General features: G+C 45.0%; 1 protein-coding gene across 3 annotated transcripts in view; it reads left to right on the top strand.

Annotated features, from left to right (window-relative positions):
- RPAP1 (RNA polymerase II associated protein 1) overlaps window positions 1-17,663 on the top strand; it is a 251,935-nt gene that overhangs the window by 122,036 nt on the left and 112,236 nt on the right. For all 3 annotated transcript variants that reach the window (XM_069208759.1, XM_069208760.1, XM_069208758.1), the window contains exons 11-13: window positions 10,352-10,519; window positions 10,676-10,873; window positions 13,972-14,106. In XM_069208759.1, the coding sequence (XP_069064860.1) occupies window positions 10,352-10,519; window positions 10,676-10,873; window positions 13,972-14,106 (501 nt within the window). The remainder of the gene's footprint in view (window positions 1-10,351; window positions 10,520-10,675; window positions 10,874-13,971; window positions 14,107-17,663) is intronic.

Raw genomic sequence — 17,663 nt, 5'->3', positions numbered from 1 at the left:
GATGCTGAAGAAATCTAGTGCTCCTCGCCTATCCTAGTTCCACCTCTTCAGACTCCCCAGTGATATACTGCTTACTCTGCTCATTCCCTCCCTACTCCCAATGCCCAGACATACCTACAAACATTCAAAGGTATCAAAGTGTATCACTGTTATTGGGAGGCTTGAGTTATGCAAATTTACATATATTGTAATATCTCTAGGTATTTTTAGGTCATTATTTAACAAGATGTAGAAGCTAAGATGTGTATAATGACAATACATGATGTTGTATACACTCAGGAGGAAACGTTTATTCGTGTCTTCATCTTAGCAGCACCAGGATGACTGTTGTTTATTCAAACAAAAACATTCCACAATGGAATGTAGAATCACCCCTGCACATTCCTAGACATAATGATCTGCACTAGATCACCACACAAAAGCACTGGAAGATAGAGAAATCGACATGACCGGTAGCAGAGCATTCATGCCTGGACACGCTCTGCTAATCATTTTCACCCAAGGCCTTGCGATCCTAAGCTTGACCATGAACCTTGACTTCCACGAATGGTAAGGGGCTAAGAGAGGGTAAACTTTATCTGTAGTGGCGGAAACCGTTAGCAGAAGGTGGCCAGAATAGACATTGTTTCCTTGAGTGATCCAGCTCCAAATGTGGCTGTTGGTGGAAAGCATGTGTGCCACGTAATGACACTAGGAGCCAGGGACCGTACTGTAGGCTTTCAACCAGTAGATGTGTCCTTCATGATAACTGTATAATGTGGCTGTCCGTACAGCATGTTGTTGGTCATTGGAGCAGAGTGAGAGGATGAGGGAGGTGGATGGAAAAACTAGGTTTCAGACACTCACCAGATGCAAACTATATAGGAACTCAGGTTATGGGTACCTCAGCCAAACCTGCTCTGTCCCTGACACAAACTAAATTCTAAGTTTAATGACACAATAAATTTGGCTGCAGAGTGCTAGGTCTATGAGATGAGGTGCCAAATGGTAGCATGTACTGCAGGAGATCCTCAGGATGTTTTGGAAATCGTAGTACAGGAGGGTAGAAGAGCGATTTGTATAGTACCACATTCTGGTAGACAGAATATATTTACATGGCCCGCGAGTGAGTGCCTCCTAAATCTCATGTTAATGCAATGTTCCTCTGATATACTGACATACTTGTAACCGCAGCTCTACTCTCAGGATGAAGATGGTGTTTAAGCAATGTTCTCCGGAGAGAGAAGACACTTATTAGTAGAAAGATAAGGTAGTTAAATACTTCTGGTCAAAGATTTCTCATGAAGTACCTAAATGCAGGAACATGGGTACAAAAGTTACGTACAAAGCAAAACAACACTAGGAGCAAGCTGCCAGTGCTGGAGTCACAAAGACAGCATAGGAGCCTGAAAGAATAAGTTTCCAACTTAATTAGATTAACCAACTAGAACTAATGGAATCTAAGGTTACAAAAAACACAGACTGAACTAAGAGAATAACATTGTAGGAATATTTCACCGCCTTTAGTAGGCAGTAATGCTTCTCCTTTGTCTGATTACAATAAGCAGCCTTTATGTAGCGTAGAATAAATGTTGCCAAGGCAACGGTGGTACATTGAGCAAATGCGTAAATACTAAGTACAACTCTACTGCCACATCTCCTTAACATGCCTGTTTGTTGTATAAGAAATGGTGTGATTGTGCAGTCTCCACCTAGGGTTTGGTGATGACGTTACTCAGTGGACATCGACAAAGGATCCCGTCAATATGGTTCTGGGAAAAGGAAGGCTGGTTAATGAAGACCCAGTAAGTCCTGATTTTAGCGGTGCCTGGCCAGAATGACAACTTGAGCCAGTCCACATTTGCTGGAATAAAACACACAATTTTCATTGTTCTGAGCAGCTGTTTGCTAAATGAAAGTTGTGTGTTTTATTGAATGTATAGTGAGGAGAAAAACACGAAGACCCTCATTACAGCATTGGAGGTATTGACCGCCTCCCGCCACGGCGACAGCCGCCAACATATCGCCGCCGTGGCTACCATCCGTCTATGCGTATCATGACCGCCGACAGTATTCCACCAGAATGCTGGCAGAACGGCAATGACACGGCCTGGCAGTGTTTTGCTGGCGAACGCTGTTGCTGACAGCAGCGCTGCGGACCGTCTCCAGCCGGAGGACCCCCTGCAAGCAGGTAAGTCGGGTTCTCTGACCAGAGAGGGGGGTGGGGTATGTTGTGTGTATTTGGGGGGGGAGCGGGGCTGTATGTTTGGTATGCGTGCATGCGGGTGTGAGTCGCGTAGGATGCATGCATGAGTGAGTGATTGTGAATGTTGTGTGTTGTGAATGCATGTGTGTGACAGGGTATGTTGGTGTGTGTTGCGGTGTGTGGGTATGTATGTGTGCATGCGTGGGTGGTGGTGGGTATGCGTGTGCATGTATGTGTATATGGGTGCGCGTGTGGGTGTGTATATGTGCAGGGGGGGCAGGAGAGGGTGGGGAGGACTCGGTGGAGGGGGGTGACGGCGACCCCTATCAGTGGCAGGGAACTGATTCCCTGGCACTGATAGTGCCTACCGCCATGTTTTTTGTGGCGGTAAGTTTGGCACGAAAACCATGGCGGTAGGCCGAGTCGTAATCTCAAGGGTGGGATTGTGGTGGCCGCCGGACTGGAGACCGAAGTCTACAGCCCAGCGCCCGTTACCACCCTGGCAGTCGGTGTGTTAAAGTGGCGGTCTTGGACGGCGGTAACCGCCATGGTCAAAATTCCATTTTTTTTACCGCCGGCCTGTTGGTGGTATTACCGCCGCTTTAACACCGACCGCCAGGGTTGTAATGAGGGCCAAAGTTTGTAATCCCAAAATGCAGATGACTGAAGAGGCCCACTTAGGCTGAAAGTAGTCTTAATGGTTTTTTTTCTGGCTGTGAGGAGACCACGCTTGGTGGTTTGGGCTGGACAGTACCTGTTAAACCAAGGCGGATTTGCATATGGCTAATCTGAGTTGGCACAGTGGGCAACAAATAATGCACTGGAAATCGGCCCCAAGTGATTAACAGTGACTGAGATTAACTCAAGAATTCCTCCCAACTCTTTTTTGTATTCCTTAGTGTGACTCCATGAGTGTGATGGGTATGCTCAGATGTGCTCACTGTGTCACTGGAGCTAAGCTGGAGCTGACTGAAGAGGCCCAGTTAGGCTGAAACCGTACTTGCAGTAGATCAAATGTTCCCTTTCTAGAGATCATTGCTCGATTGAAAAGAAGTATACAGTATAAATTATTGTTAGTTCCTCCATTACTAGTCCAATGTGGAGTATTGCATCATCAGCTGTATGATTAACATTTTCCATGCCATAGAATCCATCCCAAAAAATTAAGCCTTTTCTGATAGAGACAACTGCTGCCCTCATAGTATCCAGCCAGTGTTCTGGCAATGCTGCCCTGGTGTATGCACCACAAGCCTTTATCAGTTCATTGAAAGCCACCTCCCATGCCACCTGGAGACTTGCATCTCCCCAACCTTCTCTGCTTTGCAATGACTCCCCAGTCAGGCAAGAACTAAGCTCCACTGAGATATCACACAAGGATCCACATTCTAACACCTCCTCATACCCCAATGATCTACTGAAAAACTCTGGTGTGTAGGACTACTGAGCAAGGATCCATCATTCTTAAAGGTGCTCAATCCAGGTCTCTCAGGCTCAAGAACTATATGTTCGATGGCATCTGTCGCTGTAGATACACGTTGTGCATAGCCCGCCATCTGGTGTTGGGTCGGAGTGTTACAAGTTGTTTTTCTTCGAAGAAGTCTTTCGAGTCACGGGACCGAGGGACTCCTCCTCCTTGTCTCCATTGCGCATGGGCGTCGACTCCATCTTCGATTGTTTTCTTTCTGCCATCGGGTTCGGACGTGTTCCTTTCGCTCCGGGTTTCGGAACGGAAAGTTAGCTAAATATCGGAAAGATTACGTCGGTATTGTTGCGTTCGGGATCGGCTTAAATAGAATCGACACCGAATCGAAGAGTGAAGAGCTCCGGTACCCTTCGGGGTAGTTTTCGATCCCCCGTCAGGGCCTGGTCGGCCCGACTGCGTGTAAAACAACGCTGATGGAACGGACCCCGTTCCGTTTCTGTCCTAAATGCCACAACAAATACCCGTATACAGACCAACATTTGGTCTGTAACCTGTGCCTGTCGCCTGAGCACAGTGAAGAGACTTGCGAGGCCTGTCGTGCGTTCCGGTCCCGAAAAACACTCCGTGACCGTCGAGCCAGAAGACTGCAGATGGCGTCCACGCCGACAGCTCACCGAGAGTTCGAGGAACAAGAGGAAGAAGAAACCTTCTCGATCCATGAATCGGACTCCGAGGAATTCAACGACCAAAAAACTGTGAGTAAGACGTCGAAGCCAACACACAAGAAAAGTGACAAGGCCCAGGGGACGCCACTGCCACCAGGCCATGGCTCGACCTATAAATTCGGGGACCGACCGTCGGCACCGAAAAAGGCCGAAATAGTGCCGAGATCGTCCGACTCCGGTCGAGACACCGGCACGCAGCCTTCTCGGGACCGAGAAAGTGCTGCTGAAAAAGATCGACGCCGAGATAGCGGAGCCGAAACTGTTCGGCGCAGAGACAGCTGCACCGAGGAAGATCGACGCCGAGAGGGTTCGACTCCGAAAAAGAAGAAGGTCACCTCGGAGCCAAAAAGGAGTACAGGCAGGGTTTCGGTGCCAAAACGACCCGCAACCGACCCAACTACCGGTTCCTATTCAGAGGAGCAATCACTGTCCTCTCAGATGCGAAAGCATAGATTTGAGGAAGAGTTGCAATCCACCGAAGTGGACCACACTCAGAAACGTATTTTTATACAGGAAGGAACAGGGAAAATAAGCACCCTTCCCCCTATTAGGAGAAAAAGGAGACTGGAGTTTCAGTCAGACCAAGCACCACAAACAAAAATGGTGAAAAAGGTAACTCCGCCACCCTCTCCTCCACCTGTAACTAACGTTTCACCGGCACAAACTCCATCACATTCCCCGGCTCACACCACCATGAGCCAAGGTGACCAGGACCAAGACGCTTGGGACTTATACGACGCCCCAGTGTCGGACAACAGTCCAGAGGCGTATCCTACAAAGCCCTCACCACCGGAAGATAGCACAGCATATTCACAAGTGGTGGCTAGAGCAGCAGAGTTCCACAACGTGTCCCTACACTCGGAACCAGTTGAGAATGACTTCTTATTCAACACCCTCTCCTCCACCCATAGCTCCTACCAAAGCCTGCCTATGCTCCCAGGAATGCTTCGGCACGCAAAGGAAATCTTCAAGGAGCCGGTCAAGAGTAGAGCAATAACACCAAGAGTGGAAAAGAAATATAAAGCACCTCCCACAGACCCTGTTTTCATCACCTCACAGCTGCCACCAGATTCCGTCGTAGTAGGAGCAGCTCGCAAGAGAGCCAACTCCCACACATCTGGGGATGCACCACCCCCAGATAAAGAGAGCCGCAAGTTCGATGCAGCCGGAAAGAGAGTCGCAGTACAAGCTGCAAACCAGTGGCGCATCGCTAACTCTCAAGCACTACTTGCGCACTATGACAGAGCCCATTAGGACGAGATGCAACACCTCATTGAGCATCTACCCAAAGAGCTACAAAAAAGTGCGAAACAGGTGGTTGAGGAAGGACAGAACATATCTAATAATCAGATACGCTCCTCTATGGATGCAGCGGACACAGCTGCAAGAACAATTAACACATCTGTGACTATAAGAAGGCACGCATGGCTACGAACGTCTGGTTTAAAACCAGAGATACAGCAGGCAGTGCTCAATATGCCATTCAATGAGAAACAACTGTTCGGACCAGAAGTGGACACGGCAATTGAGAAACTCAAAAAGGACACTGACACTGCTATAGCCATGGGCGCACTCTACTCCCCGCAGAGCAGAGGCACTTACAGCACCTTCCGCAAAACAACCTTTAGAGGGGGGTTTCGGGGTCAGGCCACACAAGCCACCACCTCACAGGCAACACCGTCCAGCTACCAGGGACAGTACCAAAGGGGAGGCTTTCGGGGCCAATACAGAGGACAATTCCCTAGGAATAGGGGAAAATTTCAAAGCCCCAAAACCCCTACAACCAAACAGTGACTCACATGTCACTCATCCCCTCCACACAACACCATAGGGGGAAGAATAGGTCAGTATTACCAAGCATGGGAGGAAATAACTACAGACACTTGGGTCTTAGCAATTATCCAACATGGTTATTGCATAGAATTTCTACAAATCCCTCCAAACACAACATTCAGACCTTCTGGAAATAGAAGTTCAAGCATTATTGCAAAAGAACGCAATAGAACTAGTACCAAAGACACAAATAAACACAGGAGTTTATTCACTGTACTTCCTAATACCAAAAAAGGACAAAACACTGAGACCAATCCTAGACCTCAGAACACTAAACACCTACATCAAATCAGAACACTTTCACATGGTCACGCTACAAGAAGTGTTACCATTGCTAAAGCAACAGGACTACATGACAACCTTAGATCTCAAAGACGCGTATTTCCACATACCAATACATCAGTCGCACAGGAAATACCTCAGGTTTGTATTCAAAGGAATACATTACCAATTCAAAGTATTGCCGTTTGGTTTAACAACCGCACCAAGAGTCTTTACAAAATGTCTAGCAGTAGTGGCTGCACACATCAGAAGGCAGCAAATACACGTATTCCCGTATCTAGACGACTGGCTAATCAAGACCAACTCACTGACAAGGTGCTCACACCACACAAATCAGGTCATACAAAACCTCTACAAACTCGGTTTCACCATCAACTATGCAAAATCACACATTCTGCCGTGCAAAGTACAACAATACCTAGGAGCCATAATAGACACAACAAAAGGGTTAGCCACTCCAAGTCCACAAAGAATTCAAAATTTCAACAAAATCATACAACGCATGTATCCAACACAAAGAATACAGGCAAAAATGATATTACAACTCCTAGGCATGATGTCCTCATGCATAGCCATTGTCCCGAACGCAAGACTACACATGAGGCCCTTACAACAGTGCCTAGCATCACAATGGTCACAAGCACAGGGTCACCTTCTAGATCTGGTGTTGATAGACCGCCAAACATACCTCTCGCTTCTATGGTGGAACAGTATAAATTTCAACAAAGGGCGGCCTTTCCAAGACCCAGTGCCACAATACGTAATAACAACAGATGCTTCCATGATGGGGTGGGGAGCACACCTCGATCAACACAGCATACAAGGACAATGGGACGTACATCAAACAAAACTGCACATAAATCACCTAGAACTGCTAGCAGTTTTTCAAGCACTAAAAGTATTCCAACCAATCATAACTCACAAATACATTCTTGTCAAAACAGACAACATGACAACAATGTATTATCTAAACAAACAGGGGGGGACACACTCAACGCAGCTGAGCCTTCTAGCACAAAAGATATGGCGATGGGCAATTCACAACCCCATTCGCCTAATAGCACAGTTTATTCCAGGGATCCAGAATCAACTTGCAGACAATCTCTCTCGAGATCACCAACAAGTCCACGAATGGGAAATTCACCCCCAAATTCTAAACACTTACTTCAAACTCTGGGGAACACCTCAAATAGACTTATTTGCAACAAAAGAGAACGCAAAATGCCAAAACTTCGCATCCAGATACCCACACAGGCAGTCCCAAGGCAATGCCCTATGGATAAACTGGTCAGGGATATTTGCATACGCTTTTCCCCCTCTTCCTCTCCTTCCATATCTAGTAAACAAATTGAGTCAAAACAAACTCAAACTCATACTGATAGCACCAACATGGGCAAGGCAACCCTGGTACACAACACTGCTAGACCTATCAGTAGTACCCCACATCAAATTGCCCAACTGGCCAGATCTGTTAACACAACACAAACAACAGATCAGGCATCCCGATCCAGCATCGCTGAATCTAGCAATCTGGCTCCTGAAATCCTAGAATTCGGACACTTAGACCTTACACAAGAATGTATGGAAGTCATAAAGCAAGCTAGAAGACCATCCACTAGGCACTGCTATGCAAGCAAATGGAAAAGGTTTGTTTGCTACTGCCATCATAATCAAATCCAACCATTACACGCATCTCCAAAGGATGTAGTGGGTTACTTGCTACACTTACAAAAATCAAACCTAGCTTTCTCTTCCATTAAAATACACCTTGCGGCAATATCTGCATACCTGCAGATTACCTATTCAACTTCACTATTTAGGATACCGGTCATTAAAGCATTTATGGAAGGCCTTAAAAGAATTATACCACCAAGGACACCACCCGTTCCTTCGTGGAACCTCAATGTTGTCTTAACAAGACTCATGGGTCCACCTTTTGAACCCATGCACTCTTGCGCAATACAGTTCCTAACCTGGAAAGTTGCGTTTCTCATCACATCTCTACGGAGAGTAAGTGAAATTCAAGCGTTTACAATACAAGAACCTTTTATCCAAATACACAAAAATAAGGTAGTCCTAAGGACCAATCCTAAATTTTTACCAAAGGTTATTTCACCGTTCCACCTAAATCAAACTGTAGAACTACCAGTGTTCTTCCCACAGCCAGATTCCGTAGCTGAGAGGGCACTACATACATTAGATGTCAAAAGAGCACTAATGTACTACATTGACAGAACAAAAAACATCAGAAAAACTAAACAACTATTTATTGCATTCCAAAAACCTCATGCAGGAAACCCAATATCAAAACAAGGTATAGCCAGATGGATAGTTAAGTGCATCCAAATCTGCTACCTTAAAGCAAAAAGACAGCTGCCCATTACACCAAGGGCACACTCAACCAGAAAGAAAGGCGCTACCATGGCCTTTCTAGGAAATATTCCGATGCACGAAATATGTAAGGCAGCCACATGGTCTACGCCTCACACGTTCACCAAGCACTACTGTGTAGACGTGCTATCCGCACAACAAGCCACAGTAGGTCAAGCCGTGTTAAGAACCTTATTTCAAAATACTTCCACTCCTACAGGCTGAGCCACCGCTTTTGGGGAGATAACTGCTTACTAGTCTATGCACAACATGTGTATCTACAGCGACAGATGCCATCGAACTGAAAATGTCGCTTACCTAGTGTACATCTGTTCGTGGCATCAGTCGCTGAAGATTCACATGTGCCCACCCGCCTCCCCGGGAGCCTGTAGCCGTTCGGAAGTTAGCTTAAGCTTTGTACATTTGTAAATATATTATTTAAACCTTAAATAGGTACATACTTATTCACTCCATTGCATGGGCACTTTTACTACAACACAACTCCTACCTCACCCTCTGCGGGGAAAACAATCGAAGATGGAGTCGACGCCCATGCGCAATGGAGACAAAAGGAGAAGTCACTCGGTCCCGTGACTCGAAAGACTTCTTCGAAGAAAAACAACTTGTAACACTCCGACCCAACACCAGATGGCGGGCTATGCACAACATGTGAATCTTCAGCGACTGATGCCACGAACAGATGTACACTGGGTAAGTGACATTTTCATTTCAGGGGCTGCCATCACCTCCTAAAACTCTTCATAGAGACTTCATATTGAACCTCAACTCGTTTTCCTTGAGTTGACAGTCTAATACTAACTTCTTCATATTATATCTTCTCAATACTTAGCCTCATAACTTTGCATTTTTGTTCTGTGTGTTTGTCTTATTCACTGAAGTTTAATTTCTCTTATGTTTAATGTAATTATTAACTTGTACAGAGCTCATATGCTCAAGTGATGATGCACTATAGAACACTTTAAAAATAAGAAATAAGTATGTGGCGCACAGTAGCTCATCAGACTAAAAAAAAAATATATAAGCGTTCTCTCCATCCTGTGTGGGGGGTTAGATGCATAGGTTTTGTCTCAAAGGGCTCTTCATGCCAATTTCTGTGCTGGGCCATGTATTTATTTTTGTACTTTAAGCAGCTGTGAACATACGTGTAGTGAAGCTGCACTGTTTTCAGCATGATCTAGGTGTTTTAATCCTAAGCGGAAAGACTCAGACAGTAGCACTGTGATAAATATAGGGTGCGCTGTGTCCTTCACCTGTCACTATGCCTTTTATCTCGACCTAACCGAGGCAGATGTCCTACATTTGATTCCATATCAAGAGCACGGAGAACGGTGCTGCCATCGCAAATGGTTAAACTGCATGCTGAATGGCTTTTGTTGTAATGCATGCATTTTTTTCAAATGAAAGTAGTTGTTATCCGTGCGAGCTTTGTGAGTATTATCTAATACGTCTGGGGTTGCTACAGTTTCTTCGTGTCCCATCTCTTGTACTTCAAATTTCCTGCCATTTTTTTAGGCTAAGAATGGCGAGTTTGGCTCATCCCTGAAGGGCAGTGTCCTGCGCCTGCTGCTGGATGCAGGGTTTCTCTTCCTGCTCAGATTCTCATTGGATGACACCGCAGAGAACGTCATTGCAGGCTCTCTACAGGCTCTCTGGGCCCTGCTAGTGTCTCTGGATGACGAGGTATGGAGCATAGCTTACTCGAGCAGGAAGGCATTCTGATGGGGCCGATGCCATGATTTTATTGCATTTTTAAATGGAATGTTTCAAAGTTGATGCTTGTTAAAGTGCACCTTAGTTTGCCCTCAGTCATGTCAATGATTTGCTTCCCTTCCATAGGAATACCTGGATATGACTTTCTCGTGGTATCAGGGCATGATGGTTTTTCCATTCCTTCCAATTGAAGACGAGGAGGAAGATGAAGATGCAGAAGATGAAGAGGAGCCTGCAAAGAACGCTGTAGACGAGAAAGAAAGGAAAAAAGAAAAGGAAGAAAAGAAGCCAGATCCTGACGTAGCCCGCTATGATGTCATAAAGGTACATTTTAATAGCAAACGTACTGAGGGCAAAGCGATTTATTAACCCATCACTCGCATTAGAATATCTGATCATTTAATTGTAAAATGTGAGATTAGATACTGCCAACAATTATTCCACGGATGCCTGGCTCCAACTACACAGTTGTTTGTGGGATAAAGTTTGACTCCAACTTAAATCTAGCTCTGTTTTTAAAAAATGTCATCCTCATTCTGTGATGACTGCTAGAATATTTTCTTATACTTTCAAGAAGGTCCCATAATGCTTTTAAAGTCATTACTTCAAAATAATGATTTTATTAGCTTTTGGAAACAAAAAAAAAAGAAATGACATATAAATTACATATTTGCAATTATTTTATTTTTAAAACAAACTGCATGGGGATTCAGGAGTGCCCCTTTGTCCCTTAATTTCCCACAACAGCCATGAAATCTCTATTATTTTGTTCCTGCTAGGCCAGAGAATATTCCATGTGTGTAGATGTTTTGGTATTAATATATAGTGCAAACTTTGCTGTGGAGCAACGGGGTGCTGTATATTTAAGAGGGGATTTACATCTTCGAATTGCGCAGATACAATTCATTATTATACACTTTTGGTCATGGAGTGGTTAATTAATTTGCCTTGAATCACTCAGTTTTTAGTCAAGCGCTGAGCTAGGTTTAGTAGAACTTCTATTTTGTTGTCAACATAATATGAGCTTTCAACTCTAAAGGGTTCTCGTGTCGAGCCACTCAGGTGCTGTGATAGCCAGAGATCGTCAGTGCAACATTCTATATCTTGATTCCTTATGCACAGATGGCATGATTTCCAAAGTTCAGTAGACAGGAAGAGTTCACGTCCTCTCTGGAGAACAAAAGCAAACACGTTCTCCACAAAGGAGTAAAACAAGTATCTCACCAATAGGGGTCCATTGCATGTTACACTTCCATCTACAAAATCATACTGGGATGTCTGTACTGCTTATAACTACCTGTCTGCTCTGAAAAAAATAATGAGGCAGTCACCTTGTTAACTTGTGAAGTTTTCCAGCAAAGCCTTAAAGTACTGGAGGTATTTTAAGGTGGTATTTTCCACTTCTTTTCAATGACCTCTTATATTTGTAATTGGGTGTTATTTATCACATGCGTTACTTTTCACATGTGGTAAAATGCGTTTTTTAATTCATGATCAGATGATTCATTTGATTCAGGTGCTATTTATTCAGCCATGCAGTAATTACCACTACACTTTGCTAATAAACAGGGCCTAAATGAGTATATTACTTAACTTAGCTCCATTATGCACAAAGTATTCTGTCAGCTTGATTGGTTTTGGACAAGAACAATGTTAACTGATCAGTTAGATAGTCCAAGGAGATGCAGTTAAGTAAAAAGCATGGCATTGATCTGGTTATAGTTTAATGCTGCAGAATAATGTGCTGAGATAATTGGTCTCCTTCTGCAGCCTTGAACTCTTTAAAGAGGTTTTCTGAGGGCCCTTAGTTCTAGACGAAGACAGCACACATGCCACACTCACAACTATCTGCCAAGGTTATGTGCAAGGCTGGTAAGGATGCCTACATGGTACATTGTTTTGTATAAAGTTGATCTTTCTTTGGAAAATCCCTGAGGGCATTTAAGGAATAAGAAGTAGTGTTTTCATTCACCTCATTGGCCAGAGTGTCACTGCATCTGACAGCTTTGTCTGCATGGACAATATATAGTCTTACATTTGTTGAATGTCAAGCTGTGCGTCTCCTTTGTCTTAGATGTCACCACTACATTTCTAAACATTGTATCACAACATTTATGTAGTACGTTACCAACACTTGTGTGATCCGAAGTACTGTCCTGTACACATCAGGTTTGTAGCTTTCCTGCCTAAAATGCTCAATATGGAGAGTGCGTATCTACAACTTAATTTATGTAGGAAGTATTCAGTAATGTGCGTGAGTACCAGAGGAGTGCTCGAATGATGTCTCTTTGGACTTGGTTCTGCACTTAGACATATTGGTGAAGCTGTAGAGTATCAGGTTAGTTGTGCATGTTGGTATCTTACATATTATGCCTGGTTAGTAGACAATGTTTATTGGGTGGCTGATGCAGAAATATTGGATGGCATGGTTGTGGGTCAGACGGTTGCTTCAGTCTTGGCACTGCAGACATGGTGCTGTACCTAGGCGTGAAGAGGAGTGTGACGTAGATTGTCACATTTGTTAGTACTTGTCATTTGCAACTGCACTCAAGCTTGGTGCTTGGGTTGGCTTATTGGTGGAAACTGTGTTATAAGATAAAATTGGCTGTGTGTGAGATGGTCAGCCTACTTGTAACAGCCAGGCCTTATAACATTTCAGAACTCCAGGTGTTTAGGAAAGTTTCAGATTTGTTTCTGAAATATAATTCTAGAGCCTGACCATCTGTACCTCGAAAGCGGTCCCTCTGATGCTCTTCTGCCTCAGCCTGGAGATGGTCAGGAGAGGTACCAGTCTAGATTAAGGATCCTTGTTTTTTGGTAGGTGTGGAGATGATGTTGCCCAAGCATCAGGCTGTCCTGTGGGTGGCTTGATGTGCAAAGCAGGGAAGCTGGGAGATATGGCAAGATTGATGTAGTCACAGCTATGGATAAGTAATAGTGTTATGGTTGTGATATTATGAGTATGATTTACCTTGTGTTGGACAAAAACCATGCTACCTGTGTGTAGTCTGGTAGCGTACTTTAGTTGGAAGTGAACTAAGCCTCCATACTCTGGAGGAACCAAAGGTGTGGGAATAGGCAATGCAGGATCCTCAAAGAGAAGACGGAGGTTACTTGTTAACCTGGGGATGAAGATTCAGAGGTTAGAGCCCATAATATCTCCAAAGTTTCAGGAGCTGTTGGATTGTGGAGTGGTGCATGGAACAGTTTTAGCAAAAAAGCCACCTATCGGAGAATATGAGCAACTTGCGATGAGCCCCTTAAGCGGAATGTTGGTTTCTAGTATTGTGTCTCCCCCAAATTTACCAGCTTCCTCCACCACTCCTTTATCTTCGAGTAGTGTCTGTACTGTTTATTTGTAAATGCTTACTACTTGTCCGGAACTGAACCTCATAAATTTATGATGTCTTTTTTTCTGAAAGGGATTGCTGAAGACCAAAATCCTCAACCGTCTGCGCTACATACTTGAGGTTGTTCGCCCATCCCCATCTGTGGTTGTTAATATTTTTGATATTCTTACCCGTGTGGCTAGACACTCAACAGAAGCCTGCACTCAAGTAAGTGCTTATGGGTATGATGCTACTTGTTTCAGATGAAGTCTACTATTAATACATTATATCATCACATTTCTTGATTGAAGTAATTCTTACTTTACATTTATATTTCACCATGTATGCACACTGAAATTTTATTTGTATCCATATTCCAGTATTATATCATACTGACTGAAGCCTATGAGTGTCAAGTTATGCTATTCAGGATAATGCCAAATAAAGGTCCCTCAGGGGGAAGAGTACTCATCAACTTCCACTGCAGGGGTCGATGAGGTTCATTTAATATTATATCACATTTATTAGAAGAACTCAAATTCAACAACTTAAACCAGAGTAATATAGGTGCTCCTATACAGTAACAATTTAGTGTAAATAAATTATGTGTTAGTAAAGTGCATCAGTGTTATTTACATGAAAAATAAAAACAAAATGTGGTTAAAAATCCTGTAGTCTCTTATGAACACCTCTGGTATAGGTGTTCAGAACCTACTAACACTTTTCAAAGTCCAATCCACATCCACATTTACATTTAATGTCTACGTTCTGACCCCAAAACAACACAATTAGTTAAAACGGGTCATCATCAGGACAAAGTATTACTGTAGGAAGCACACCTAATTGATATCGATGTCATACAGCTTAATTGTGCCAAAAATAATATAGTACCAATCAACAACCCATTATCGCATGGCCTTGGTCTACCCTTTATTGTGTCACTCTTTAGACAACAATCAATTTACTTGTAAGGAGCTATCAATCATTTAATGCGAAGGAGCCACATGATTTGGGGTCCATCTGAGTTTTAAAGGCAAAATCCTCTTCTCTAAAATGCTCATCTATCTCGGAAGCCCGAAAACTTATTTGGATCAAATATATATATATATATATATATGTATATATATATATATATATGTTAGATGGGATGTGTAGCTGCAGATGCACATACTGTGGATATCTCGCCATCTAGTTTTGGGCTCGGAGTGTTACAAGTTGTTTTTCTTCAAAGAAGTATTTTTTAGAGTCACAGGGTTGAGTGACTCTTCCTCTCGGTGATAGTGCACATGGACATCGACTCCTTTGTTAAATTGTTTTCTTTCTTTCGTCGGGTTTGGATTTGTTCCCTCTCGCTCCGGGACTTTCGATTCGGAAACTCTATATTATCTCAAACTTTTCTCATACCGTCGGTATGGTTTCGAATTCGGTTTCTTCTGCACGCGACCCATCCTTGGGCCTGTTCAGGCGTACTCCGTCATAGCCTGATGAATCGGACGGCATTCCGATTCTGTCCTCGGTGCCACTCTAAATTTCCTTACACCGACCAGCACTTGGCCTGTAATCTCTGTCTTTCTCTGGAACATCGTGAGGAAAGCTATGAGGCTTGTCGGTCTTTTCAATCGAAGAAAACACTGCGCGATCGAAGGGCACTAAGACTGAAGATGGCATCCAAGTACACAGAGTCCACCACCAACACCCTCAAAGAGTAGCAGGCACAGACGGCAGTTTCGATCCCAGACTCCGAGCAAGGTTCAGACGACGACAGCCTGCTGATAGCAGCGGCGCAGTATGTGAGTACACCTGCCCCAACACCCACTTCAAAAAAATCAGGCAAAGCCTTGGGTGCATCACTGCTGTTAATCCATGGTTCCACCCGAAAAAGACTAATCGTCGACTGACCCTTGGGTTCGGCGCCGAAAAAGGCCAAAACACTCGTCAACAGGTTACCACGCCTGTTTCTGTGTCGGGGTCGAGCCGAAAAATTCAAGACACAACCTCCGAACGGAGCCGACGCCCACAATCATCGGATCAGAAAAGAGAACGATCTGCTTCGGAGCCGAAACCTCGGCCAACAGCTTCGGACCCGAAACACCTCATTCTAACTTCAGAGCCAAAAACATCATCCTATACAGAGGAAACCAGACTTTCGGCTCAAATGAGGCAGGGGCACAAAACATACCTCTGAACATCAAATGGAGGAATTGGACATTGAACCTATTTTAGAGGTTATAGACAGCAAGCAGAGAAGAATACAAATCCAGAAAGAGACTGGAAAAATTAATACTTCGCTGCCTCCACAGACTAAAAGAAAGGTAGCATTTCAAGAGACCCTTGATACTGCCCCACCACTGGCAAAAATTTTCAAGCTGAAGGAATCAATCAATCAATCAAAAAAATTTGTAGAGCGCGCTACTCACCCGTGAGGGTCTCAAGGCGCTTGGGGGGAAAATCAAGGAGGAGGCAGGGAGGGTCACTGATCGAACAACCATGTCTTGAGGTTCTTTCTGAAGAGCAGGAGGTCTTTGGTTTTGCGAAGGTTGGTGGGGAGGAAGTTCCAGATTTTTGGGGGGCGAGGTAGGAGAAGGACCTGCCTCCTGTGGTGGATGCGGGGGACTGTGGCTAAGGCGAGGTCGGCTGATCGGAGGTTGCGTGTGGGAGTGTGGAAGTTCACTCTTTAGTTGAGGTAGGTTGGGCCGGTGTTGTGGAGGGATTTGTGTGCGTGGATGAGGATCTTGAATGTGATTCACTTGTCTATGGGGAGCCAGTGAAGGGATTTGAGGTGTGGTGAGATTAGTTCGTGGCGGGGGAGGCCAAGGACATGGTGTGCAGCTGTGTTCTGGATTCTCTGGAGTTTGCGTTTGATTTTGAGTGTGGTGCCGGCGTAGAGGGCATTACCGTAGTCCAGTCTGCTGCTGATGAGTGCGTGGGTGACTGTCTTCCTGGTCTCTGGGGGAATCCATTTGAAGGAGTGTGTGGAAGCAGGAGGAGGTTAGAGCATTGATTTGCTGTGTCATGGAGAGGGAGGGGTCAAGGATGATGCCGAGGTTGCGTGCATGGTTTGTGGTGGTGGGTGCGGGGCCTAGGGCGGTGGGCCACCAGGAGTCGTCCCATGTGGTTTTGTTGGGGCCAAAAACGATGATCTCGGTTTTGTTGGAGTTGAGCTTGAGGTGGTTAGTGGTCATCCAGTTGGCGGTGTCGAGGAGAGCAGCGTGTAGGTTGGGTGTCATCTGCATAGGAGAGGATAGTGATTCCGTGTGCTCGGAGGATGTTGGCTAGGGGGATCATGTAGATGTTGAAGAGTGTGGGGCTGAGGGAGGACCCTTGGGGGACTCCGCATGTGATCTTGGTAGTGTTGGAGTGGAAGGCGGACTCTCTGGGTCCGGTCGGTGAGGAAGGAGGTGAGCCAGTCTAAGGCTTTGTGGCGAATTCCTATGTTGTGGAGGCGTGTGCGGAGTGTGTGGTGGCAGACGATGTTGAAGGCTGCGGAGAGGTCTAGGAGGATGAGTGCGACGGTCTCGCCTTTGTCGACTTTGGTCCTGATGTCGTCAGTGCATGCGATGAGGGCAGTTTCCGTGCTGTGGTTCTTGCGGAACCCGGATTGTGAGGGGTCCAGAGTGTTGTTTGCTTTGAGGAAGTGGGATAGGCGGGCGTTGACTAATTTCTCTGCAACCTTGGTGGGGAAAGGGAGGAGGGAGATGGGGCGGTAGGTGGAGAGGATCTCTGGGTCGGCTTTTTTTTTTTTGGGGGGGGGAGAGCGGTGATTTCCGCGTGCTTCCAGGGGTCTG

This window comes from Pleurodeles waltl, chromosome 9, assembly GCF_031143425.1.
Source record: "Pleurodeles waltl isolate 20211129_DDA chromosome 9, aPleWal1.hap1.20221129, whole genome shotgun sequence".
Classification (NCBI taxonomy): domain Eukaryota; kingdom Metazoa; phylum Chordata; class Amphibia; order Caudata; family Salamandridae; genus Pleurodeles; species Pleurodeles waltl.
The sequence above is the reverse complement of the archived record's forward strand: the minus strand, read 5'-3'. Positions and strand labels throughout refer to the sequence as shown.